This window comes from Neomonachus schauinslandi, chromosome 3, assembly GCF_002201575.2.
Source record: "Neomonachus schauinslandi chromosome 3, ASM220157v2, whole genome shotgun sequence".
NCBI classification, from domain to species: domain Eukaryota; kingdom Metazoa; phylum Chordata; class Mammalia; order Carnivora; family Phocidae; genus Neomonachus; species Neomonachus schauinslandi.
The window spans coordinates 186,696,498-186,722,586 of NC_058405.1; the positions used below are offsets into that span (position 1 = coordinate 186,696,498).

General features: G+C 47.8%; 1 protein-coding gene across 1 annotated transcript in view; it reads left to right on the plus strand.

The window, feature by feature from the left end:
• TRPM8 (transient receptor potential cation channel subfamily M member 8) overlaps positions 1 to 26,089 on the plus strand; it is an 85,290-nt gene that overhangs the window by 40,195 nt on the left and 19,006 nt on the right. The window contains exons 10-21 of the mRNA XM_021678949.1: positions 423 to 525; positions 1,645 to 1,763; positions 5,661 to 5,951; positions 6,736 to 6,831; positions 7,641 to 7,770; positions 9,325 to 9,470; positions 11,948 to 12,060; positions 12,435 to 12,651; positions 18,567 to 18,658; positions 19,782 to 19,923; positions 21,029 to 21,200; positions 22,343 to 22,520. Coding sequence (XP_021534624.1) covers positions 423 to 525; positions 1,645 to 1,763; positions 5,661 to 5,951; positions 6,736 to 6,831; positions 7,641 to 7,770; positions 9,325 to 9,470; positions 11,948 to 12,060; positions 12,435 to 12,651; positions 18,567 to 18,658; positions 19,782 to 19,923; positions 21,029 to 21,200; positions 22,343 to 22,520 — 1,799 coding nt within the window. The remainder of the gene's footprint in view (positions 1 to 422; positions 526 to 1,644; positions 1,764 to 5,660; positions 5,952 to 6,735; positions 6,832 to 7,640; positions 7,771 to 9,324; positions 9,471 to 11,947; positions 12,061 to 12,434; positions 12,652 to 18,566; positions 18,659 to 19,781; positions 19,924 to 21,028; positions 21,201 to 22,342; positions 22,521 to 26,089) is intronic.

Here is a 26,089-nt window from a genome sequence, read left to right on the forward strand (position 1 = left end):
CACATACTCACACATGCACACTCTCACGTATGCACTCACGAACTCACTCGCACATGCATACTCACAATGCACACACACATATGTGCACTCTCACACGCACACTTGCATACTCACTCACACATGCACGCATGCACACACACTCACCCCAGTCCGAGTCTCAGCTCTTCAGTGGGGACTTTTTCCCATGTGTTGCTCTTGTTCAACCAGTACTTTGTTCTCATTGTGCTTAAGGACTCATTATTCCAATTCAGATGTTAAGCACCATGAGTGCAGGTGCTGTAGGTGAGGGAAGGGGATCTGGATCACCCCTATGGGCGGTCTTCAAAAAAGGATGGAATAAAAGGTTCTTCACCAAAAGAGAGAAGCTTTTGCTCCTTATGGCTGAAATCAATTGCCTAACTGTGCTCTTTAAATCCTGCCAGCTCAAAGAAATTCTCGAAAGTTCTCACCTATTAACAGTTATTAAAATGGAAGAAGCTGGGGATGAAATTGTGAGCAATGCTATTTCCTATGCTTTGTACAAAGGTGAGTAAAAAATAGCTCCTCTGGAGGTTTCAGCTTTGTGTTGCTTTCTGTGGCTCCTAACGGCCGGCATTTATTTTTTGAACAGCTTTATTGAAATATAATCTTGTACTTAATTTTGGTTATCACGGATCGGAAGCTAGAATAATTACTATTGGCCTACTGAGTTGAATCTCTTTGGTTGAATGTATTTAATAGAACAAGAACTTTTATGTCATTAAAATACTGGTCAAATACGATCCCAGCACTCTCCAAAGCACTGTCTGTAACAGTGGTTTAAAATTTTCATCTGAGTCTCAGGAGGTGGTAAAAGCTATGCGCCTTTGTCCTAGGGTTTCACATGTATGTACACACACGCACACACACTTCACACACATAAATAACTTTGCATTCAGTTTCAGGAATTTACAAATCTCCTGAAGCTTATGAATGAACCTGTTTTAAAATTCTCATCTGTGATCTTTGCTGTCTTAGAATTCCATCAAGGTGGGTGTTACCTGAAGTAAATTGATCCTTGGCAAAGACCATGTAGAGTTGAGCCACCTGATTAATATATGTAAGGTATGCAGAGCAGGGTAAGGTACCTAGGAAGTGTGATTTAAGCATTAACTATTTATTGAATTATTCTTATTGTGTTTGCCAAAATCTGATTGTAAGTGTATTTACTAAAATGGGATTATATTTGTAGAGATACATAGATACAGAATATATTTGCTCTGGAAATATATTAGACAATTAGAACATTGTTATAATAGAGCTCATTATTTCGTAGATTTAGATAGAATATAAGTCAGATATGGTCCTTGAAATGTAACATTCATGGAATTTGAATCTATGGAAAATATCAATATAGCATAATTACACCATTAGGATTTGAAATGGAAAGATATTATTATGGCTTGAATTGATCCTCATTATATGCTTTAGGACATGCAGAATACGGACAAGAGTGAGTAAAATAAAGAATATATATAAGAATGGGTGAAATGACAGTTCTGAGGGTCTGATTTGAAGAGAACGTGCTTAGAATTTGCTTTATAAATGGCTCTGATAATTGGCTGTGGGATGGTTCCAACTCTCTTTTTTCTGGTGAGTTGATTTTTCCCCCCTGTCTTCCTACAGCTTTTAGCACCAATGAACAAGATAAGGATAACTGGAATGGGCAGCTGAAGCTTCTGTTGGAATGGAACCAGCTGGACCTCGCCAATGACGAGATCTTCACCAATGACCGCCGATGGGAGGTAAAGAGCAGCTCTCCCGGGTTAGTCGAGTGTCAGGTCGGGCCTGCTTCTCATGAGGTCTTCAATACCGGATCTTGCAGAGGACTGTCCCCTCTGGTGCCAACCATCACTTTCCTCATCTGTAGTATATATAGGACGATCGAATGGACTTAGTAGGTTTGTAGTCAAGAGATAATCAAAACAAAAACACTCATGTAAGAAAATATCAATCCACTAGCACCATCCAGCGTTCACAGCCCACGGTCCCAACATGAGAGGCGCTTCTCCATCTAGGTGCAGAGGTGCAGACCCCCTCCTGGGAGCGGATGGGGACACGTATGGGGACAATATGCACAAGATGGTTGAAAGGGATTTATCAGGAGTAGCTCGACTGAAGTTCAAGACAGCGGTGCTCATTTTGCACCTTGCCCCATCTGCCCAGCCAAGCTGTGGTAAGAGAGTTGTCAGCAGTGAGACGTGTAAGGGTAAAATAGAACAACTTGATTGAAGACACACAATGAATGTCTTAGAGCTGGAGACTCTAGACTCTCTGCCAAACAAGCACCTCCATTACGGAAATTGTATTGTCCGATAAAAACCATTTTTTTTCCAGTAGACTGATTCTTTTCACTTTTAATTTGATCAGAGGTATATAAGACTGCATTTTTTAGCAGTGTCCTCTTGTGTACAGCTCAAGTTAAATCAGCCTTAGGAGCTCTGTTCAGTAGGAACAATTACAACCCATCACCCTTGGATCTGCGAGGCTGTGTGCTGCTTTGTTTTCTGCTCTTTTGGATCAATCTAAGTCATTAGTTGGCAGTGAGAATCTATTTAGTTTTATACGTGTACGTGGAGATTGGAAGGTTTGTGTATTTCATGATGTTCATCCTGCATAGTCAGGTTCAGCAAACACTTCTAGGCTCTTTGTTGCAGAATCAGATGAAGACTTGGTTTATATTAATACGTTATCAATTTTAATAATGTAATGCAAGTAAAGTAATGGCTTCTGGATTTTAAAATTATTCATCCCCCTAGCAAACATTATCTTGTGTTTGGTCTTTGCAGTAGAATGAACCCTATTGCATGCTGCAAGGCTTTAGTAAGTAGAGAGAAGGTAGAATTATAAGTAGATCAAGTTAATTGATTTGTAAATTAATCCCTGTGTGTGAAATGTTCTATTTAAGTAAGGTCAGATGCTGCACATAAACATAAACTTAGGCATATATTGAATGGTACATTTAATTGTATTAACTCTGCTAAAGATAGTTCAGGGTGAAGGGCATAATGGCTAAGAGAACGGACCCTGGAGCCAGTCCATCCGCATGACTTAGCCTCTGCAAGTCACTTAACCTCCCTGTACCTCAATTTCCCTCTACGTGGTGTGCTGGAGTCAGCTCATGTTGGCTTGCACGAGCTGACTGCTAAGGATTCAGAGAGTTTGTGAGTCAGTTGTTAAATACAGTCATTATTAAAAATTAAATTATAGGGGCACCTGGGTGGCTCAGTCATTAAGCATCTGCCTTCGGCTCAGGTCATGATCCCAGGGTCCAGGGATCGAGTCCCACATTGGGCTCCCTGCTCGGCGGGAAGCCTGCTTCTCCCTCTCCCACTGCCCCTGCTTGTGTTCCTGCTCTCGCTATCTCTCTCTCTGTCAAATAAATAAATAAAATCTTAAAAAAAAATTAAATTATATAAACTCAGAATTAAATTTTTGTATTAAAAACAAAGGCAATAAATAATCAAAACGCATCACTTTCTAATTATTTTACTACATTTGCTATTACGTGTGCTCTGGAAGTTGTTTAAATCTATTATATCTTCATGCTGGAAATACTAGACAGTGGGGTGCTTCTCCACGTCTGTTCCCAATTCTGCCTTCAGTGAGGTCACACTGGTGGCTGAAAATTGGGCATAGTGGGAGCATTTGCACCACAGGAATTGGCAGGTACCACAAATCAGGGCTTATTATTTTCTCTCAGAGATGTGGTTGTTAAACATTTACCCACACACCAGCTCTCATCTGACAACGGAGGTTATGATCATAGAATCAGAGCAGTACCTACCTGATTGGATTGTTATAATGATTAAATCAGATCATGTTTCTGAAGCGCTTAGGACATTGGCACATATCAAACACTATATAAGTATTTGTTGAAAAACAAGTAAAAGCCTTTGGAATCATGGTAATATTTGTGTGAAATCTTACCCCCCACACCAACCCATAGCAGGAACGATCTCATTCTGCCGGTTCATAATCCAGGACTCCATGGAAACCAGCGGATCGAGTTACTGATATTTTTTTGAAGGCCTGTTCTGACCTCAAATCTCTGAAAAATCTTGACCCGTGTTAGCTCATTTCACCCCAGCAAGCCCCTATTTTATAGAAGAGCAAACTGAAGCTCGGAGACACGGTCTTGTTCTAGGTCACACATCTAGGTAATGGTAGAACCAGGATTTGGAAACAAAGATGTGTCTGACTGCAAAGCTTTTCTCTTTCCCCGTCTGCCGCGGTTCCCACAGTGTGGTCCCTGGACTGGTGGTGGCATGAGCATAACCTGGGGACTTGCGAGCAACACAAATCGTCAGACCTCACCGCAACCTGCTAAAGCAGAAATTCTAAGATAGTCTCTGGCAACCTGTGTTTTAGTTAGCCCTCCAGGTGACTCTGATTGAAGTTTGGGGACCACTGCCTTGTCCCATGTGTGACCAAGGAAAGGTAAATGATCTAGAAGGATATGGGAAATGCTGGGCAATGGGACACAAGCCTTGAGGACAGGGGCGAACATACAGCTGCCTCCTGCCGCCCCAGGGCAGCTTCCCCTTCCCTTTCCTATCCCACCTGGAGCCATAGTGTGGGGACTTAGGGGACACTTGACCGTTCCCTCTCTAGGCAATGTGTGATCCCCAGCAGTCCATCATGAGGCAGAAATAGTTAATGCTGCCCTTGGCAGAAGATGTTCACCGAAAACTGGGGTCATGCAAGCATTGTGAGTGGAGCGGGCTGTGTGGACGGTCATGTGGAGTGTGTGTGTGTGTGTGTGTGTGTGTGTGTGTGTGTGTGTAGGGGAGACTTTGGGGACTAGAGACTCTAGGTCCTGGGAGTGGCTGCTCTTTGGTTCCAGCTGATAGTTCTCCATGTTGTCAGAGTTTCTGGTTTTCCCTTCTAAATCTGGATTTTGATGCTGACAATGTGGGGATTTTTATGAACCTTCTAAATGGTAATGTTGGCAACTGAATTGAACAGTGAGGAATATTCTGGAAGATGTGAAAGCTAGGGTGGCCTGTTGCCCACTGGTTTGTGTCTGAGGTAAACACTAATCATCTTTAATAAGAGTCTCAATAAGCTCCTATGGGATAGGTTTATCAGGGAGCTCAGCAAGTGGAGGTAAAGATAAATAATACTCAGGTGTAATTGTCAAGTGTCCCAGTGACTTACCGCGATGGAACGTGACCAGCCCTTCGCCTGGTGGTGCGTAACTAGAAGGGCAGCTCCCAAGGTGCAGAGCGAAGAGCGGGCTGGTGGTCCGTTCACAGTGTCTACTGTAGACTTCAGAGAGATGGTGCGAGCCGCATTGCCCCTGTGTGCTTCTTGTATGCCAGGTGCTGGGATAACTTCCTGACCGACATTCTCCCCACATAATTATCTCTCCTGTGCCGTAGCAAGAGGCCAGGTCACCTCCAAGCCCACATCTGGCTGACTTCAAAGATTCCACCTTGCCGCTTCCCTGTCTGTTTGAACTACAATCAAATGTTGTGTTAGAACTGAAAAGATAAAATTTATTCCCAAAACAGGATTAAAAGAGAAATTGAAGGTACTCTTACTTTGTAGCTGGAAATGCGATGCGATTGAGAAAGAAAACACTTTGTGTTTCCTTTGCTGGCTATGGGGTCTGAGCCCCCTCTCTGCTTTCTCCGCAGTCTGCTGACCTTCAAGAAGTCATGTTTACGGCTCTCATAAAGGACAGACCCAAGTTCGTCCGCCTCTTTCTGGAGAACGGGTTGAACTTGCGGAAGTTTCTCACCAACGATGTCCTCACTGAGCTCTTCTCCAACCACTTCAGCACCCTCGTCTACCGGAACCTGCAGATTGCCAAGAATTCCTATAATGACGCCCTCCTCACATTCGTCTGGAAACTGGTGGCTAACTTCCGGAGAGGCTTCCGGAAGGAAGACAGAAATAGCAGGGATGACATAGATGTAGAACTTCACGTATGTACTGGGGCGGGTTGTCTGCTTTTGAGTCTTCCCACAGAAAATATCTCCATCTTTCTCACTTCTTCCCTTATTGCCACAAGTAGGTAGGCATTGTTAATTTTTGCTACTGCCTTTACTTAAGATAACGAGTCTACCTGGTGAGTTGTCTGATATCTTGCTCTAAGCTCTGTGCTGTACTTCAAATTATTGTTGCGGTTTTTCTTAATTGCAGAGCTCAATGTGGCACACACACGTTCTGAAGGCATCTAACAGGAAGAGGGACAAATGAATGGCTCCCTGTTCATGTCTCAGCCTTTTGGGTGTGATCAATTGCCCATGTAAAAGTCGGCCAAGTTTTCCTTTGTCGATAAAAGGGGCAGTGAATATTTATAAAGGGATAATCCAGGTTCCCATCCGGGAGGCTGTTGTGGAGTACCACCTGAATTCTCTCAGGCCTTCGTGTTTCAACCGCAGGCGGTTCTTTTTTGTTTGTTTGTTTGTTTAGTTTTTAAATTGCTGTTGGCACATGTTTCTACCCTTTGTGCCTTTCTGTCTAGTCATACATCATCTTTTATGATAGGTAAGAGATTTTGTGTCAAATTATCCTACCTAGTGAGTTGCAGTGATGAAAATCACACCACTGTGCTGCTGGGATGGATTCATATACTAACACACGGAGCCCTCCACACATGGGGTGCTCCCTTGGGGCATCCTGATACCAGCTTTCATTCTTATGCCAGTGCATCTGCTAAAGGGACATTCCATTCTCATGCTGACCACACGCTCTAACTCCTCACAGGACGTGTCTCCTATCACTCGGCACCCGCTGCAAGCACTCTTCATCTGGGCCATTCTTCAGAATAAGAAGGAACTCTCCAAGGTCATTTGGGAGCAGGTAAATGTCTAGGTCCATGCCAAGTTTACCCCAAATGCTCGCTTTGTTGTGGTTCTTCTGACCTCAAAACTCACACGCCTAATCTAAGACATCACCAATAAAACGGAATGTTTTATGTCAAGTGAATATGGTTGTGCCTCTGTTTCCATGTTGGTGGAGGTGTGGTTGGGAGGGGAGGTCCCTGGAAGGTAGCTGTGCTTGGTGGGCAACCCAGTAGGCACTTGCTTCTCAGGTGTGTGTAGGTGTGGGATTGTTTTCCAAGTAGATACAGTTTTGAAGTTTAATTTAAAAAATTATTTCTAGCTTTATTGCACTAGAGGTAGGAAGTAGGGTTTGTCTAAATTCTGCTTTGGGGAACTTACTGAGATTTTTCCTTGTGATTTAGTACGTAATGGTTTATGTCAGAGTTGTGGAGAAGCTACCTTCTCCATTATTAGAACATACAGTTGGATATTGAGTATAGAGTTCATACGCAGTCTTACTAGCTACATGGTTGGCTCTCCCGTGTCCTCATCCACTCTTCCCCTCTTTGAGCTGCTACAGTGTGGTGCAGGGCAGCCAGGCCTCCTGCTGTCAGTTTCTCATGGCATTTATCTTGATGTTTTCTTTTTATGTGCTGATTCCACATTCACGACTGTGAGTATCTTCAGGGTCAAGACTGTTTTGTGTACATTGCAAATTTTACTCTGAATCATTCAAATTTCACCACTTCCTGCTTTTGCCACGAGTTTGTCCTTGTCTGACATTAATGCTGACTTGACCACTTCAAGGGATTATGAGTTAACTAACATTATCCACCCCTCTAAAAGACTAGGGGCTGCACTCTGGCTGCCTTGGGAGCCAGCAAGCTTCTGAAGACTCTGGCCAAGGTGAAGAACGACATCAATGCCGCAGGGGAGTCCGAGGAGCTGGCAAATGAGTACGAGACCCGTGCAGTTGGTGAGTCTCCAGGAATGGGCCACCACAGTGGGCACAGGTGTGGCAGGGGGCACGCACGCACCTGTTGCACTCACAGGCCAGGTGGCAGAGGTGAGCGGCATATCCAAGCTCCCCTCTCTGGCCTGATTTAGGGGCTGCAGGCCACATGGTCAGGGGTGTGCATGCCATTGCAGAAGCCAGAGGCCCCTTGGCCCTGCCACTTACTGATGTTTCCAAGAATGGACGCAGGATAACGTGAGTGTCTCATCTCACAAGCGCCAGGGCCACACACAGGCTAGGTCTAAGAAACTCAGCACCCCAGTGTGGGGGCAGGGAAGGAGTGTTTTTGAATGCTTTGGAGAAACTGTGACAGATCTGAGATTTTTACCTGACTTGCAAGTTATCAAGTTGGCCTGTCCGTTTCATATAGAGAAGACCCCACACCCCGGGGTCAGGGACACGGATGGTTTATTACTAAGGACCCAGGCAGCAGCCAGAGCAGCATCGTGGGTTGGTCCCCATGCCTTCATTCCCCTGGAGTGACATGACTAAGGGCTGCTGTTGCCTACCTTGCAGCTCCCCCAAAGTTTAGGGGACTAGGGGCTTCTCCTGGGGCCGCAGGTGACCCGCTCATGCTCCCCTCCAGGGCGTGATTGCTCATTACCTGGAATGGAATGGGGGAGAGGCATTGCTAAGCAATACCCTTCTGGAATGTCTGTCTTCTGTGTGCTGTTCAGTCATCCTTGAACAAAGCTTGTCAGTGCTGTTTGCTCAGAAGGTCCGGACCATGCAGGAGCATGAGAAACCCAGAACAATTGCCTCCCGACGACAGAGTTTGGGCCTGCTCAGTTTTTCCTTTTTCACTTGGGGGTTTCCAGTTTGCAATGGGGCACGCTGCAAAATGCACGCACCTTTGTCTGTTGTCTTACGTAATGAACAAAATGCTCGTGCGTTTGGCTTCTCTGCGTTGGCAAAAGGGTGTCCAATCGTTTCTTTTAATATACTAAAATTTCGAAGATATTTTATTAATTTCTGATGAACTTCAGAAAATGGATCTCAGTGTTTTGACTTCTAAAAAATTTCCCGTGAGGATTTATACTCCAATTTCTATCATTAGGTCTCAAAATATAAGCACACCTTTAACGCAATAGGTCAGTGTTTCTTACACTTGTTGGTTGGTTGGTTGGTTTGCACCGGGTGCCTTATGGGGCAAAGAGCCCTCACCAGGATCGCAGAGAATGTAAATGAAGGGAGGTGGAGCTGCTCTGGTGGAGGGAGCAGAGGGTCTGCATCCCTCCCCAGTGCAGAGCCCCACCACAGAGTTGGGGGGCTCCCCGTGTTCCATGCAGCTCAGTTCAGTGGGCTTTTATCGACACCTGCTGCCATCAGGAGCTGCGTCGGGCGTGGTGGGCCTCGAGAGCCCCTTTGTTCAGCGAGGGATTACGCGGTGCCCGCCTTCTCTATGCCTTTTAGAAGCCAGGCTTTTCCCGAAGCCAGGGCTCGGCTGTGGGGGGCGGGCAGGCCAGAGCTGGGTCTTTGCCTGCCCTGCTCCCGGTGGTGGTAATGTCCCTGCAGAGCTGTTCACCGAGTGCTACAGCAGCGATGAGGAGCTGGCGGAGCAGCTGCTCGTGTATTCCTGCGAGGCCTGGGGCGGGAGCAACTGCCTGGAGCTGGCTGTGGAGGCGACGGACCAGCACTTCATCGCCCAGCCCGGGGTCCAGGTAAACGGCGTGCAGTCACCAAACGTCACCTCCGGAAAGGGGCCCTATCCATCAGATGCTTTTTGTGGCGTTAAACAAGACAGCATTAAAAGCAGACCTTCACCTCCGATGTGAAAACCGTAGCAGGGAAAATTGAGTGCCGTCCAGGAGATGGCAGCATAGAGGCGTTGGGAGAGACCCCGGCCTCGTGAGCCGGGGCGGGGGGCGGGGAAGAATAGGCTTGCAGTTTCCACAAAGCACACACCGTAATTAGGGGCTGGGTCTCTGGATCCCACGCCTGGGTCTCAATCCGCTGTGTCCCCAGTTATGTGTGTGGTGATGGGCCACGGCACACAAGCTCCCTGAGCCCTAGTTCCCTCGTCTGTAAAGGAAGGGTTGCTGCGTTCCGTGGGATAGATGTGACAGCTGCCAGCCCTCGACTTCAGTGCGTGCTGTTATAGTTATTATGGGTAGTAATGGCACAAGAGGAACCAGCAGGAAATGGGTAAAGCCAGCCCAGAGGTTTCCTGCACTGAGCTAAACTAATGGCGGTTTGCACTTGGCGTCTCAACTTGCAGAGGGGAGATTTTCCCACCCATAGTCCCAGTTGGAGGGGTCTGGGTGTGAAGCGGGGGGTAGGAAGATGTGGGCGAACGGACCCCCATCTGTCACACACACATGATGTGCGTGATTGCGTTTGATCTTCATAGCATGTGTGGAGGGGGAGGTCATCTCATTTTACTGATAAGGACTCAGCTGTTCAGAGAGGTTCTGGAACGTTCTCCAGGTTGCACTGCTAGGAAGTAGCAGAGCTGAAATTTGGTTCCATGTTGATTGTCCATTTTGTGGACTTTCCGTTACGCCGTGCAGCCAATAATTAGCAAACTTAGCAAGGCGTTTGTGAAATAAGTCCATTTGCTGCTACAGCTAAGCGAGAGTAAATGGCAGCAGTCATCAATGACAAGGGACACACAAAGAGAGACTCCTGCTGTTGCTGTTTTAGCCTCTGCACCATAGCGCATTGGAATGAGGCTGGCACTGGGGTCAGGGTTACCCAGGGGGCTGAGCTGGAGGCCAAGGTGGGCCACGCTCTGCTCACAGCTCCTTTGGCCCCAAGCCCCATCTTGCTGGTGCCCCAGAGCTTGGGGCCAGGGGAGGCTGACTCTTGATCTTGTCCAAGCTTACCGGTCCCAGGGGTTTCAGCCAGATGCCAATTCATTAATACTCACGAGAAATCTCACCGCCAGACACATAGGACCAGGGAGCCCGCTTCCGGAGTGCAGGCTGCTGCCTGGGGTCCGATGTTGCTGGCGGCCATGGAACCCGAGCTAGGGGAGAACCTTCTGTGACTGGAGGGGCCTAGTGATGCTGCTAGATGTGTTCATCACCTCGGCAGAAATATAAGAGTGAGGAAGCCTGGATGTTACCTGTCTTTGTTTGGCTCTCTGAGAAGCGGGCCCCAAAGCAAGGATTTAGATGCAAGTAGTTTGTTTTGGAGATGAGCCTGGGAAGTGCATGCGGGTGGTGGGGACAGCGAGAGGGGCAAGGGAAGGAAGCAGATGCGGGTGTGCTAAGGAGCAAGTTGCCACTGTGCTCAGCGGCGCTCAGTCCCGTGGAGACTTCCCGGGTCTGCATGGAACCTGTCCTGGTGTGGCAAGCAAGCTGGCATTGACCCACCAAGTGCAGTTTGTCCTTTGTAGGGGCTGTCCCTCATGGGCCAAGCACATGCCTGGCTGCAGCAGCCTAGGCAGAGCCTGGCAGGCTCCCCGGAAGAAGCAGCTTTTGCGAGAGGGAAGGTCTGATGGGGCACGCGGGCCCTCGTCTTCCCAGCCAATGCATCCACGCCAATCCCCTTCTGACGAACAGGGCCGTTTTTGAGAGCTGTGGGTTCCTTTGATGTGGACCAGTCTATGCTCACCCTTTTGTGTTGCCGTGAAATGCAGGTCTCAGAGGCAACCTGAGTTTTCTAATTCCCACCTTCGTGGGAGGCCCCGTTCCACCTCTCCGGGGTTGGTAGTCTGGGAAGAGCTTTTTCATGCATTTGGGCTCCAATTGATGTTGAGACGCCAGCCGTCATCCCGTTCCTGTCACCTGTCTGCCTCCAGCAATGAGTCCTGGGGGTCCTGCAGGTAGTGCCGGAGGGGTGTGTGAATTTGCAGTCACGGAGGTGGAAGGAACCAGAAGGACTCTTGTTTAAATTTACATAGAAAGAATTAGAGGTGGTTAGAATTCATGGCTTTAGGGAATTTGGACTCACACAACCTCTATTTTAAAGTTCACAGAACCCAAGTTAGGAAAGGACTGAAAATCAAACAGACTTGTGAACGGTTTTATAGTAGCCCCTCAGAGTCCAGGTAACTAATAGCAAAGGAGAGGACCTTAATTTGGAGAGTTATTTATTTTGAGGGGGTGCGAGGACTGGGAAGACAGGTTGCATACCATCCTGAATTTCGTTGCATTAATGAGGACCCGTGTCCTTTGTCTTTGTCTCCCTGTAGAATTTTCTTTCCAAGCAATGGTACGGAGAGATTTCCCGAGACACCAAGAACTGGAAGATTATCCTGTGTTTGTTTATTATCCCCTTGGTTGGCTGTGGCTTTGTATCCTTTAGGTATGAAACCGAGACACGTGATCATGTGTGTGAATGTGTATGTATGCACATGCTCTAATGTAAAGGGTTATAAAATCTGGAATTTAGGACGTTCTCGGGAAAGCCTACACAGTAGGGCGGGGAATCTTCTCTGGCTTTTCCTGGGTTTGACTTCAAATAGGTAATGGTAGAGGTATGTCTTCAATATCTAAGGCAGAATTCAGATTTGTTGATCCTGGAAGGCCGGGGGCTGAGTTTTGGCTGGGTTGCTCTTAGAAGGCAGTTCTGGCTCCTCCACCCCAGGCTCTGGGCCTGGGTTCATCTGTGTTCAGGAGGAGGGCTGCAGGCCCCACAGGAGGTGAGAGCAATGACGGTGCTCTCACCTCTCCATCCAGGAAAAAGCCCATCGACAAGCACAAGAAGATCCTGTGGTACTATGTGGCCTTCTTCACCTCCCCCTTTGTGGTCTTTGCCTGGAACGTGGTCTTCTACATCGCCTTTCTCCTGCTCTTTGCCTACGTGCTGCTCATGGATTTTCACTCCATGCCACATTCCCCTGAGCTGGTCCTCTACGCACTGGTCTTTGTCCTGTTCTGCGATGAAGTGAGACAGGTAGGACAGTCCCCACGCGAGGCACCTCCTCCTTTCCTTAGCAGGTGGCATCTTCCTCGAGCCAACGAGGAGCAGAAGTTGCTTCTGAAGCTCCAAAGTCATGATTTTTCTAAAGTAAATGATGCATTTTCAAGCATCTTAGCACTCCAGTGAGGTTTCTTAGCACCAAGCTCGCTCCTTGCTGATTACTGTTAATTGATGGAAATGAATTACTCAGGATTGGGAATGTGTTCAGAGAGAAGATTGACCTTGGACTGTAAACCCACTCCTGCCATTACCATCACCAGGGGAGGCAGACGAGCTGGGGGAGACTTTCAAGCTAAGAGCATCTTAATGCCCAGTGTGTCAGAGTGACAGTGTTGGAAAGTCATATAAGTCCCTGCAGATTTCAGGGAGTGCGTGTGAATTATTCATGGTGCTTTTCTGCAGTTTCTTTGGGATCTGCATTTTTTGGCCGCCTCTCCCCGCCATCGAACTTAGCCCAGGCAGGCCTGGCACGTAGCAGGTGCTCAGTTAGTCATTGTTAGATGGATAAATATTGATGGTGAAGGATGATGTTGTCCCTAAACCATTATGAAAAGTCATCCCAGAAAATCTTTTCAGACTCAGTGATTATTTGAACACTGCTATTATTGTTACTTCTGTTGTCCCTCCCAAACCAAAACCCAACATCATACCCGTTCAATAAGTATGCTGATGTTTACACGGTACTATGACAGGCGCTACAGGAGATTTGGAGGGGCACAGAACGCTGTTCTTGACCTCCAGAGTCATTGCCTAGTGTAGGAATCCTAAATTGCTTTCAGCTATCATGTCAAGTCTGATAGACTTTTTTTTGTGGCTTCCAGGGACCCTGGATGGAGGACGATTCTGACTTTTTCTTTTCTCAGCAGGAGAGTGTCTTGATCGCTTATCAATGTGTGCTGTGGGCAGGAGGGCTGGGAGGAGTCTTGGCACCAGTGCCCTGCATCTGCCTTCCCCTGCCAAGTAGGTGCAGATGGGGGATAGAGATGGAGTAGAGGTGGAGAAAGAACAAGACAAATGACACAAGTCAGTGCTGAGCACGGACAGATACAGGCTTTCTGTCTCCAGCAACTCTCCCCCAGGACAGGGCCCTGCTGATGGGTGGAGGATTCTATGACCTCACATCAGTCTCTTGAGGACCCCACGTAGTGGCTCGTGAGGTCACAGCTCCATCTAGGCACATGGGGGTTGGGACTTCAATGTATGAATTTTGGGGGTGCAGTGCACCCCATAACCCTTCCATATAGACTCTTTCTCCTGGCTGTCATCTTTTGCTAGTTCTCCTTTGACTTACTGTGTGTTGGCAGCAAGGGGGGTGAAAATATTGTGCTGGAGAAAAGCAAAGACAGAAGGAGATTCAACATGTAAAGCAGGAATGGGCCCAGGCCAATGTGAGGAAGTAAGGGAACAGCACCCTTTTTACTGGGAATCTCCTGAACACCATCATAGGAGCTGGCTCTTCACAAGGTCACGCGTGTTCCCCTCTCCGGTGTGGCTGGGTTCTGGGGTCCTGCCTTCCTCCTTGTCCTCCACTTCCAAAGGCACAAAGAGAAAAAGACAGCATTCCCGGGGCAGCTTTTGCAGAGGAAGGAGGTAAACAGTGAGGTTGGAAGGCTTTGTTGCGCTGAAGGGGGTGACGCTCTGTCCTCCGTGGACTGGGGGTGGGGGGCGGTTCTTTCAGCTGCAGTATCCATCCGGTAGTGAAGCTGCTGCCAGAGGCCTTGGCGGGTCTGTGGAAGCAGGGGAAGCTGGAGGGGACACCCAGGGGGTCATGCAGGACTCTGAGGGGCCCCTGGTGGTTTGAGTCACACACGTGAACCCGAGCTCAAGTGGGCTTTTGCACATTCCAGGAAGCAGTGTGAGCTGCCAGGAGAGGCATGGGGTTTGTGGAGATTTGAGCCACACACCCCATGGTTCTGGTTCTGGTTCTGGTTTCTTCACATCAGGTGACCAGCCCGACACCTTAAATGCAGTCATTGAATAGGATCGCATAATAACGAGTTCATAGCCCGGGGGGGAAAGAAGTCATGAGTACTTATAAATAAGCAGGGAGAGAGAGAGAGAGAGAGAAAGAGGGAATGGGGGGGGGGGCACAAAAAGCCAGCGGAAATTGCACACAGACAGTATGGTAATAACTTACTTAATTTCTTTGATCTTTTGGTTCCTCATCCCTAAATGGGCCTCTTCCCTACCGCGAGAGATGATTGCGAGGAGCAAGAAGCCCAATGCCTTTCATGGAAGCCTTGTGGGTCTCGTCCAGCACCAGCTCCGCTGCCTGGTCCCTTTGCATTTCTCCAGCTCCTCATGCATATGCAGCTGTTGGCCAGACGCGAGTGGCCTGGAAATGGCCCAATGCAGATGTTTGTTTCTTCTTCATATTTGACCCTTCCGGGCTAGTGCAAGGGAGGGTGTCAGTGTATTTCTGGCAGGTGTGTGTATGTTTTTTAAGAAATGAGTTGACGAGCCAGGGTCTTCCTAATTCAGTCCCAGAGCTGTGCTGTGACTGGGAGGCTGCAGGGAGCCACAGCGGTGGCCGGTGAGGCCAGAGCGGGGGAGATGCGGAAGCCTGGCATGCAGGGGCTCAGAGGTATCTTGTGGAGCAGAGGCTGCATTGGTGACTGCTTCTTGCAATGGCTGGTAAAAAGTAAAAAGTTCTTTCCTTGCTTTTCCCACTCCTCATTCGTGCTTCCAGTTATTTCTTCATGAGTCTCAGGCCTGACCCTGTCTCCCTCTCTGCACTAAGGTACAGAAGCTGCTGTGAAAGTCCAGACGTTGTTTGGTTCCTCCAGGCAGCGAAAGAAGTCATGAGGCCTGGAGACAGGACTTATTCTGGGTTGCTTTAGAGGACAGGGGTGGGCACGGCTGGAAGATGCAGGGAGACCCGTCTTGGCATAAGGCAGACGCTCATTCCTGCATTCCTTTTAATTATCTATTGAGTATCTACTAGGTGCCGGGCACTGTTCTAGACACTGGGGTTACAGCGATGAACCAAACACACAATTATCTCTGTCCTTATGTAGCTTTCTGCCAGTTAAAGAGGACTGGCTGGGTCATTTCTGAGAGCTTCCAAAGAAAGAACAGCGCTGCACAATGAGTCATACATTTACTGGGGGTTTGGCCTAGAGGATTTGAAACGTGAAATTTGAAGTCTTAGGTCACAAACATCTCCATACAATGTTTTATGTACATTTAACTACTAAGTTGTTTATTCAAAGGAGACTCAGGACAAGTACATGTTGTTTGGAGAAGGACCCTGGGCAGACAGTGTGAGGTGTTGCCCAGGAGCAGTGTGAGGTGTTGCCCAGGAGCAGTGTGAAGTGTTGCACAGAGCAGGGACACTGAGTAGAGGGAAGGGTGGGCACGTGGGCAGGCACCTCAGGGAGGGAAGTGGGCTATAAAGGTGCCTGGGTAAGGTACGCACTTCCCAGTCATTCCGGGGGCCTGCCGGGAGGAGGTGACACCCGCAGGTTCTGGCTGAGTCCCCCTATTCTGTCTACGGGTGATGTTTGAAGGTTAGGGTGATAACACGGGCCTATAGCTTTGAGCAAATGTTTCTTTTCTTTCCTTTTAAACGTCATTTTGAACAGACTGGTTTAATCCAGCAGTCTTGTGTATTAAGGCGATGATTCGGGAGCGCCTTGGGCTGAGGGCTGGGATCGGGGATTCAAGTCCAGCTCTGCTGTGGGAGAGCTGATCCTGCAGTCTGTGAGCCGGGCCGCGGGACATGGCCTCCAAGAGTCTCCTTGTTCAAGGAATCTGACGCTCGGGGTCGCTGTTTCTCTTCTGGCTGCAGGCTCCCCCGGCTGGAATCCTCAGGTTGCTTTCCTCTGCTGACCTGGCGCTGTCTTAATGAACCTAATTCACACTTGTTAGGAGAAAAAGAGAACCAAACAGGATGTTACCTGTTGTAGATTGTGACTGGGTATCACAAAACCTACTCTCCTTGTGTCTCCTTCCCTGGGGGCAGATATAACGTACGGAGTTGAAATTTTCCACCAAGGCAGTTCATAGGTACAAATGCCCAGTAATCGAATTGTGGATGTTTATGAAACATGAGACGAGTTGCACCATCCCTTTGTGGAAAGCGCTGTTCAGTCTTAAGGCTCATTGAATCCCCAAATCCTGAAAGATACGGCGAAATGTGGTTCTGGTATTTTATGAATATAGCCTCTCTCTGTCATTCCGTTCAGAAAAGAGGCCTCTATTCATTAAAAAAAAATGCTTTCTCACTGCAGTGGTGACTCCAAGCCCCAGAATCGATCCATTTAGGGTTTTTCCCATCGCTCAGGCCAGGCTTCTGAAAGGCTGAGCCGGGCTGGGGCTGTGGCTTGCCCTGTACGTATCTGCCTCCCGGACCAGGGTTTTGGAGGGGGAGCGGGGGGCATGTAGGGCCTGTCCCACCTGCTCTTATTTCGCAGACAGTTCTTGGTGGGTAATCAGTGAGACTGGGACCACCCCAATGGACGGTGAGGGATGCTGACTCGGTTTCTGGACCCACCCGTTCAGCTATCCCACAGAGGAGCGTGGTCACCACCCTGGGGCTGGGAGAGATTTTATTTCCTTTTATTTCCTTGGGGCTTGATTGCGTAAGGCCCCCATCACCTTTGTCCACCAAAGCTGCTGTTTGCATTTATAAATGAAGAAAAGGAAATACTTCTTGAAAAATGGATGATGTTTCTTGAATCCCTTCCAAGTCTAAAGTTGTAGGGTCTCTGTGGGATGTAGGGAAGCAGCGTAACGCTCAAGATGAAACTCTCTGAGACCCAGAACCCCTGAGGCTGACACTTGCTGGCTGGCTGCCTAGGGCAAGTTCCTTAGCTTCTGTTTCCCTATGCCTTGTTTTCGGGGACAGAATAGGAAACGTGATATCTGAGTATCAGATGGACCCATAGGGGTGCGTTAATTTAGTGAAATCGTAAGGTTTGAGCTGATTGACACTTCCTTGGTGTTGGTTTCTGCCTCGCACAAGGCAGTATGCTGGTTTCCTTACCTGAGCTCCCTTGGGCTTTGTCCCAGCTCCCCTCCAGTCCTGACCACGTTTCATTTTAAGGACGTCTAATGACTGCCTTTGTCTCGGGGCCAGTAGCTTCCTTGAGAATTCCTGTCGCACCTAATCTGACGTCCTGTGTGCCAGGAGCCTGGCACAGGTGTTTGGAATCCTGTGGGCTCTCAGTACATGTGTTTGAAATGGACGGACGAACGAGAGGGTCAGAGGTGCCCCCTGGAAGCCCCAGACCCGGCAGACAGGTCACCGAGAGGCTGTCCAGATACAGTCTTCTCCTGGATCGTCCTTTCTCTGTTTATCTCCTGACATGCTTTCTTCTAAGAAATTATGCCAATTACACACACATGATGAAAGGATCACTGAGGCTGTTCCCGTCAGTCATTTCTGCAACCATATCTGCTCTCACAAGTGCCACATACAATCCCTGTGTGCAAATTAAAAAAAAAAACAACTTTCTATCAAGATGTTTTATTGCCATGTACCAAAAAGTATTTATGATAAATACACAACTCTATGATGACAACAGTATGGCTAATACCCTCTAGAGTTGTGCAGTGCACAGCTTACACCACTGTACTGGATGGCCTGGGTATTCCACATTTGCCCACACAGGTTGTGCCCACTGTCTGCAGGTTCATCTTTAAAGAACAGTAAGGATGCATGAGTCCCTTTTCTGACTTTGTCAGCAACACGTGCATAATGGAACAGCAAGTGTGCAACCTACTTTCTAATCCCCCTGGAATATCTTGGGGCATGTGGTAGGGCATACTGTCGGCTCAAAAAGGATCTGGGAAAAAAAATGTGTGAACATTTAAAAAAAAAATCTGGAAGCAGTTGATGTTTCCCAGCTGCTGATGTTCTCTATCTGTCCCTTTCCATGCTGCAGTGGTACATGAATGGGGTGAATTATTTTACTGACCTGTGGAATGTCATGGACACGCTTGGGCTTTTTTACTTCATAGCAGGCATTGTGTTTCGGTAAGTAGGCCTCACCACCTTTGCCAGTTTCAGGGGCTTTTGGATCTTCTTGGGTGGAGAGGTGAAGAAAAGATCTTTGATGTTTCAAGCCCAAGATGAGCCTGTTTCCCCATTCTCCCCCATTTCGAGATTATTGCAAACGCCATTGTCTCGGCCTCTTCGAGACACAGCTTGGTTGGAATAAAGTTGCATCTCCTCTCTGCTCCCTCTTGGTGATCTATACTTGAGAAGTTCTTGGCCGTGTTTCTCTTGGTGCGTACGGAATTGCGGGAGATGGTTAGAAATTGAGGAGAGCCATATAATCTTTGAAAATGCACTTGTGCTTGGATGCTGGCTATGGAGCCTGTCCTCCCAAAGCCAGAGTACAGGATGAGAAAAACCAGTCTAGAATCACCATTGAAAAGCAATGTGTACTCCATGTGGTAGAGAAATCGAGGCACGCCCAGACCGTGGCTTACATTGCCCATGCCCGCCTCCCTCCAGGCCTGCCTTCCCCCAGGTAGCTTCAAGGTAAAGCTCCTGGTCATACTTAAGCTGCATGCATGGTGTCCCCTCGCAGAGAAGCCTGACTCTTCATATTTATGCCTACCCATGCTCACTCTGCAATTTGAAGTGAGTAAAAACTCACTTTCTGCTTGGGTTCAGCATTTGAACCACATAATTTCTAGAGAATTCCAGGTAGAAGGCATATATAGCTTTCAATGAACACATTAGCAGGGGGTCAGCTAATCAAATGATCTGGCATCAGTGAGGTAAATCTAATTACGGGAAACCTGGCAGAGCCACTTCCCAAGCAGTTGGGTGGGGATGGGGATTGGGATCATTATAGGGGCTGCAGGGGCCAGGGAGTTAGCGATAATGTGATTGGGTTCTTGCAGTAGCAGTGTTCGCGGATGAAGGATTCAAGGGCAAGAACCTCTGAAAACTCTATCTTATGCAATGTCATTGTTGTCCTGGAGGCCATAGGAGCAGAAGACCAGAGACTGACAGGTGGTGTCCTTGGCCTGTTTCCACTCACTTCCAGGGCCCCGACTCTGTTTCTTCGTGTTTGGTTATTTTTAAAAACAAAATTTTGAACTGCTTTGTCAATATCTCACACGTTCTGCTCCCCTTCCTTCTATAGGCTCCACCCTTCTAATAAAACCTCTTTGTATTCTGGACGAGTCATCTTTTGCCTGGATTACATTATATTCACTCTAAGGTTGATCCACATTTTCACCGTAAGCAGAAATTTAGGACCCAAGATTATAATGTTGCAGAGGATGGTAAGAACAGAGAATATTTGTGGTTGTCATTCTCCTTGCTAGAACCAGAGTTCCTTCCATTGTCGGTAGAAGGGTTTTGCCCATAGACATGTCACAATTGGTAAGGTTTGCTTTCCTTGATGTGTTTTTCGTCAGGGGCCTCTCTCCCAGCTTAAAATTTAACAGAAGATGACTAGTAGGAGGAAGTGGTTGACTAAGGGCAGTGCTAAGAAAGATATCTATTCAGATTTTACTCTTTACCAGGTGCTTTCATTTGAGTCACATGAGGCAAACTGAGTCACAGCTCAGTAAGAGCATAGGCGGGATAGGGATGTTTATACCCATTTTATAGATGTGGACCATGGAAGTTAATATGTTTGTCTGGAGGTGTGCAGTGGATTAGGGCTTCAATTCTATAGCCACGTAGTATAGATATAGGATAAGTGCTACCAGCCCTGTTTCATAGGGACGTCCAACAGAAAGATAATTACACACCGAAGATGTTGGTTTCCTAAGCTTGTTTTCCAGATGACCCAAACCTCCCGTGCTTCTGTCTTTAAATCAGATGGGCATTTGGATTAGCTCATCTGGAGGTTGCTTTCCAACACTGAGGTTCTTTTGAGTTTGTGGTTTTAATTCAAAGCATATCTGAGACATCAAGTCACCATGAAGTCATGCTGTGTGTACAAAAAGTTAAAAAATATGAAACTGTACGTTCTTGCCTCATAAAGATAGTTTTTATTTTCTTTTAAAAAAGCACTGAGGACACAATGTAGGGATTTCAAGAATGGGAGCATGATGAGAGGTAGAGAAGGACAGGTACTCTGAGTTGGGTCCCTCTTTTGCTCTCAAGCCTGTCTCTCATCCAGAAGAAGACCAGAAGACCAGCATTTGAACCACATAATGTTGTGTCTGTTGCTGAGCTGGTTTGGAGACCTACAGGCAAAAATGCATCAGTTTTAATTCTGAAAGATAGATGTCCCAAGACCCCAAGGTGGCAATGGCCATTTTTAAAATTAGCAAGAACACTGGGTGACTAGAACCTCCGCCCTTCCCTGGGGTCAAATGAGCAGACAAGCCGCCGGGGGCACACTCCTGACTCCATTCTCTTGTTCTCCCGTGACAGCTGATCGATGTGTTCTTCTTCCTGTTCCTCTTTGCGGTGTGGATGGTGGCCTTTGGTGTGGCCAGGCAAGGGATCCTCAGGCAAAACGAGCATCGCTGGAGGTGGATATTCCGCTCAGTTATCTACGAGCCCTACCTGGCCATGTTCGGCCAGGTGCCCAGCGATGTGGATGGTGAGCCTGACTTGGCCTGGGAGGGGACATCTGGGAGCAGGTGGTTGCTTCCAGAACCAGACCCCAGGGCTCCCTGCTCTGACCCACAGCAGGAGTTGGGCCAATACCATGGAGTGAACGCTGACCCGCACAACCTTTTCTTTGTGTGTGAGCGGGATTTTTACTCCGCCTTGCCAATGTGCCCTACAATGTTAGTCTGCAATTTTGAAACTTCTTGAAAATAGCGTTTCTTATGTTTTCAACAGCGATGTGGCAATTGACAGCAACGAACCTCACTAGTGTAGAAATGGGCGTTGTGAGTTGTACTCTGTTATATAACTGGGTACCCATTTATTTCCGAAAGAGCAGTATTGAAAATTTTGCTCGGGAACCTGGAATTTCAGCTTCTGGCCTTCGCCTCTTTTAGAGGCAGGATGATGTGGTGCAGATGACATCAATGTGCACATGCCCGGTTTACGTGAAGAAAGTGCAGGGCACATGGAGCCCAGCATGTGTCTTGAGTGAGCTGTCGAAAGCATCTTTATGATGCTGACAATAACCTGGGCTTCTCGTGTTCTGTCCTGCCAGGACACGACGATCCTGATGTTTCCCCTGCCCTACTGGTCGCATTTCTCAGCTCCCTGGTGTTTTTTCCATTATCCTTTTGGCCTCAGGCTGTCCTGGCCTCTTCTGCTGCAGCCTCTTCCAAGACCTTAGCTCTTTTCCTGTGCCCTGAGGGGAAGGCATGTTGTTGGCATTATTTCCCTTCTGCACGCTGTACTCACCATTTTACCCGAGGGAGCGCATTTCGTCCTCAGGAACCCTACACCTCAGTGGCTTTAGTCCTATGTGAGGACTTGGACTTTCTCCAAGGCCTCCAAGGCCCCCATTCTAGGGTCTGTCACCACTGTTCACACAGTTGTGCAAATCCTGTCCTTGGCATCTCCTATGATTTCATCCCTCATCTCCAATTCATCAGCTCGTTTTGTTGATTTTATCTCATCAACGTCTATGAAACCCGAACACTTTGTACCGTCCCCACCACTCCAAGCCCTCCTCAATACGTGATCATTGTTTTGTGCCCCCTGCCCCCCCCCCGGGGTGCTGTGGTACTGCCCCCTCCAGAGGGTCCTCGCCTTGCCTTTTGGTTTCTACATCCTCAGGTACCACGTATGACTTTGCCCACTGCACCTTCACTGGGAATGAGTCCAAGCCACTGTGTGTGGAGCTGGATGAGCACAACCTTCCTCGGTTCCCCGAGTGGATCACCATCCCCCTGGTGTGCATCTACATGCTCTCCACCAACATCCTGCTGGTCAACCTGCTCGTTGCCATGTTTGGGTACGTGCTTTGTCATGAGTTTCTCGGGTGTCCATGGTGTGGCAGGCCGTGTGCCAGGCGGGGCTGGAGGAACGAGGAGCAAGGCCATGAAGGTCCACGCTTGAGCAACTTGTGTTAGAGCTTAGGGGACTGGTGGTCTTGGGGGAGGCGTGCAATCTTAAAGGTACCATATTAAAAATACAATATGTCCCTATTTGCTGTGCTGAGAGCTTATATGACATCACAGCCAGGCACTGTGACACGTTCCAGCATGTTCAGACCCTGTATGTCTAGCATGCATTCAGTTGTCTCCCTGAGCGCCACGATGTGGGCGTGGTGCTGATGCAGTGGAGCGCAGCGCCTCCCCAACCTTCTTGTTTTCTGTGGACTCGGTGGTGTGGATTCTAGGGTTTAAAGGACTTAGCCTCTAGTTAGTTGCTGCTTTGAAATTTTTCAGTTTTTTAAAATAATTTTTTAAAAAGATCTTATTTATTTATTTGAGAGCAAGCGAGAGAGTAAGTGAGAGGGAGAGAGAGAGAGAATGAGCATGAACAGGGGTGAGGGGCAGAGGCAGGGGGAGAAACAGACTCCACGCTAAGCAGGGAGCCCGATGCGGGGCTCGATCCCAGGACCCCGGGATCACAGACCTGAACCGAAGGCAGACGCTTAACTGAATGAGCCAGCCAGGTGCCCGAAATTTTTCAGTTTAAATACAGATCACAAGAGCAGAGTCAGAAGAGTGACTTTCTTTTGGGGCTCATGTCTAATGAGGTGGAGGGAGAATACGATGGTTAATCTAAAAAAATTTTATTGCCTTTGGCAGCTCTCCTTACTACTTTTAGAAAATCATGATTTTCGTTTCCCTTCATCTTTCTTCAGAGGGTTTCCAGGGGCTCCAGGGGTAGTTAAAGTGCGAGCACCGTAGTATGTTGCTGCTTTAAGGTAGGTAGCCATTTTGAGTACGTGATCCCAGCACAGATAGACAGAGAGACAATTCAGCGATGAAATATCCTTGTTAAACCTTGGGGTGGAAGAGAAACAGTCAGAATCAGAAACCGAGAAACTATGAAAGACAAGATAAACACTTTTGATTTCATAAAGCAAGTGTTGAAGGTAAAGGTTTGATCTCAGATGAAGTCCACTGAAAAGTGATAGAATGGCGGAAATGTGTGGTGGCCAAAGACTTTAGATTCCTAATGTAGAAAGAGCTTCTGCAAATTGGTAGCAGAAAGAAGACCCAATAGAAAATTGGCGGAGTAAGTGCAGTCTGGAGAAGGAAAATTCAAATGGCAGAAAATCACATGAAAAGGGGCTCCATCTTGTTGATGGGAAGGGCCTGATGAAGCCAACAAGATGCTGGTCTAGGACCCATCAGATGAACAGAAATTTTAAAAAGCCATTTGTGTTGGGGATGAGGCTGGGAAATGGGCATTGCTGCTGGTGATGTGAATTGCCTCTAAGTCTGTGGAAAGTGATATGAAAAGAGTTATTAGGAGAAAAAACACACAAATCTTTGACCCAACTGTCTTGCATCTGGGATTCTATTCTAAATACCTATGTACAAAGATGCATGTTGGTTCATTGTTTGATGCCTGTTGATAGTGTGATGGTTGAATAAAGCTTGTTATAGATGACTGAGTTTTGTGCAGGTCTTACAAAAGGTAGACCTCTATTTAGTGACTTGAAAGGATGATATTTTGTTAAATATAAAAAGCAAATTGCAGACAAGTTTTTATGGTATAATCTCATTTCCTTCCAGTAAAGAATAAGAAATGAAAAGAATCAAGTATGTATTTCACTTGTTACAGTGATCGTATATTGCTTTCGGAATTTAGGAGAAAAATAAGAAAGAGACAGTTGTCACATAGAGCCCTGGGCTCCTGAGAGACACAAGGATTGTGGATGAGGGTCAGTGGACTCCCTTCGCACAGGGCTGGGTGGGAGCACGTGCCTCTGGGGACATCACCCACCTATCAGGCTGAGCAGTGAGTGGCCATCTGGTCTTCAGGTGTACAAAGAAGCCCTCCTCAGTCCAACCTCTACACTGTCATGTTTCTAAAATGTCACTGCTCTACTTAAAATTCTGGAAGGGTTTTAGTATTTCCCTAGAGCTCTCAGGGTAAATTTCAGGCTCTTCAGCTTTTTCCCAAGGCCATCCCTGACCTGGCTTTTGAGCACACCCAGGCATCTCACTGTCTGTCCCTGGGAGGCACCCAGGTGTCTGTCCCGAAACAGGGTGATCTGTCACATCTGACTCTCTGCAAGTGCTGGTCCCTCTGCCAGTGATTACTTGCTCCATCTTGACTGTCTCTTGCCCCAGTCCTGCTGGCCTTTTAGGGAGCTACGTATCATCCTTTGCCTGAGTGGTCCCCAATGCCCTCCCCACTTTGTGTAGAGACTCCGTGCACCCCTTGTGCAGTGACAGCCTTCTCTCCTTCTGGATGGTATGTTCTAGAGGATGGAGATTAGGTCTGTCTCAGCACCTGGCACCTTGTGGGTTGGATGAGTGAAAAGAACAGGGCTTTTCCCATGTTTAGTTCATTATTCAGTTATCGCTCAGGAGCCTGGCTTCTGGGTCTCATACTCCCTGAGAAGCACCAGTGGTGAATAACAGACCAGCAAGGGCTTCATTACATAAATGTATAATGTCTGTTCCGTGGCAGGTGCCTGGGCCACGGAGATCATGTGGCTGTTATTTCCACGTGGACTTAAAGAGGGAATGGGCTACCTTCTCCATCACCACCTCCAGCTGGTGGCCAGGTGACTCAGGAGTCAGGAAGCTAGACAGCGTCCCGGTCTGAGCTGCAGAGACAGGTGGCAGAGGCTAGGTGATCAAGTGTCCATGTGAGAGCAGGAAAGGAGGGCAACTCCCAAAGGTGAAGCTAAGGCAGAGAGGAAATGGGATGGTGTGGGGTCCCATCTTACAGGGATGACACACCCTCATGACCTTTACATCAAACACTGGCTAGACCCTATGAAATCTGACCACGGAGATAATTTCCACAGAAATTAAACAAAAGGGCCGACAGCCCCCAGTGCCAGACAGTTGAGCTACACTAATTTGGTAAATCTCAGAGAGGCACCGAGTAGAGGATTACTTAGAGCTGTCCTGAGTCTGCGTGCTGTGAGATGTTCACAAAAGCCCTTCTCGAGGACCACGCCACATGGGTAATCCATTATCTGCATCACAGTCATGAACTGATAGAACTTGGAGCCAGGAGAGACTGGAAGCCAGCCTGTCATTTTCATGTTGAGGAAGTGGATGCCGGGCAGCCCCACGTCCACGGCTCTGGCCACACTGCTGTCCATTCAAGGCTGGGTGCAGTTCTCCTCCTCACGAGACCCCAGCCACGGCATGGTACCTTACTGTTGCCCTATTCAGCGTTTAGGTGTGACAACTTGGGGCATCCCTTCCCTGGGGGGGCCTTCTAGGATAGTCCTGGGTTCAACTGGGGGCCTTTTCTTTGTTAATGCCTGTCCTGGGAACTTGTGAGCACCTAGAGCCACTCCCTTACCATCCTTGGGCTAAATCATCAGAACACTCTTTCTGATGGTGGTGGTCATTGTTCTGGGCTTTGTGAGCCCACAGC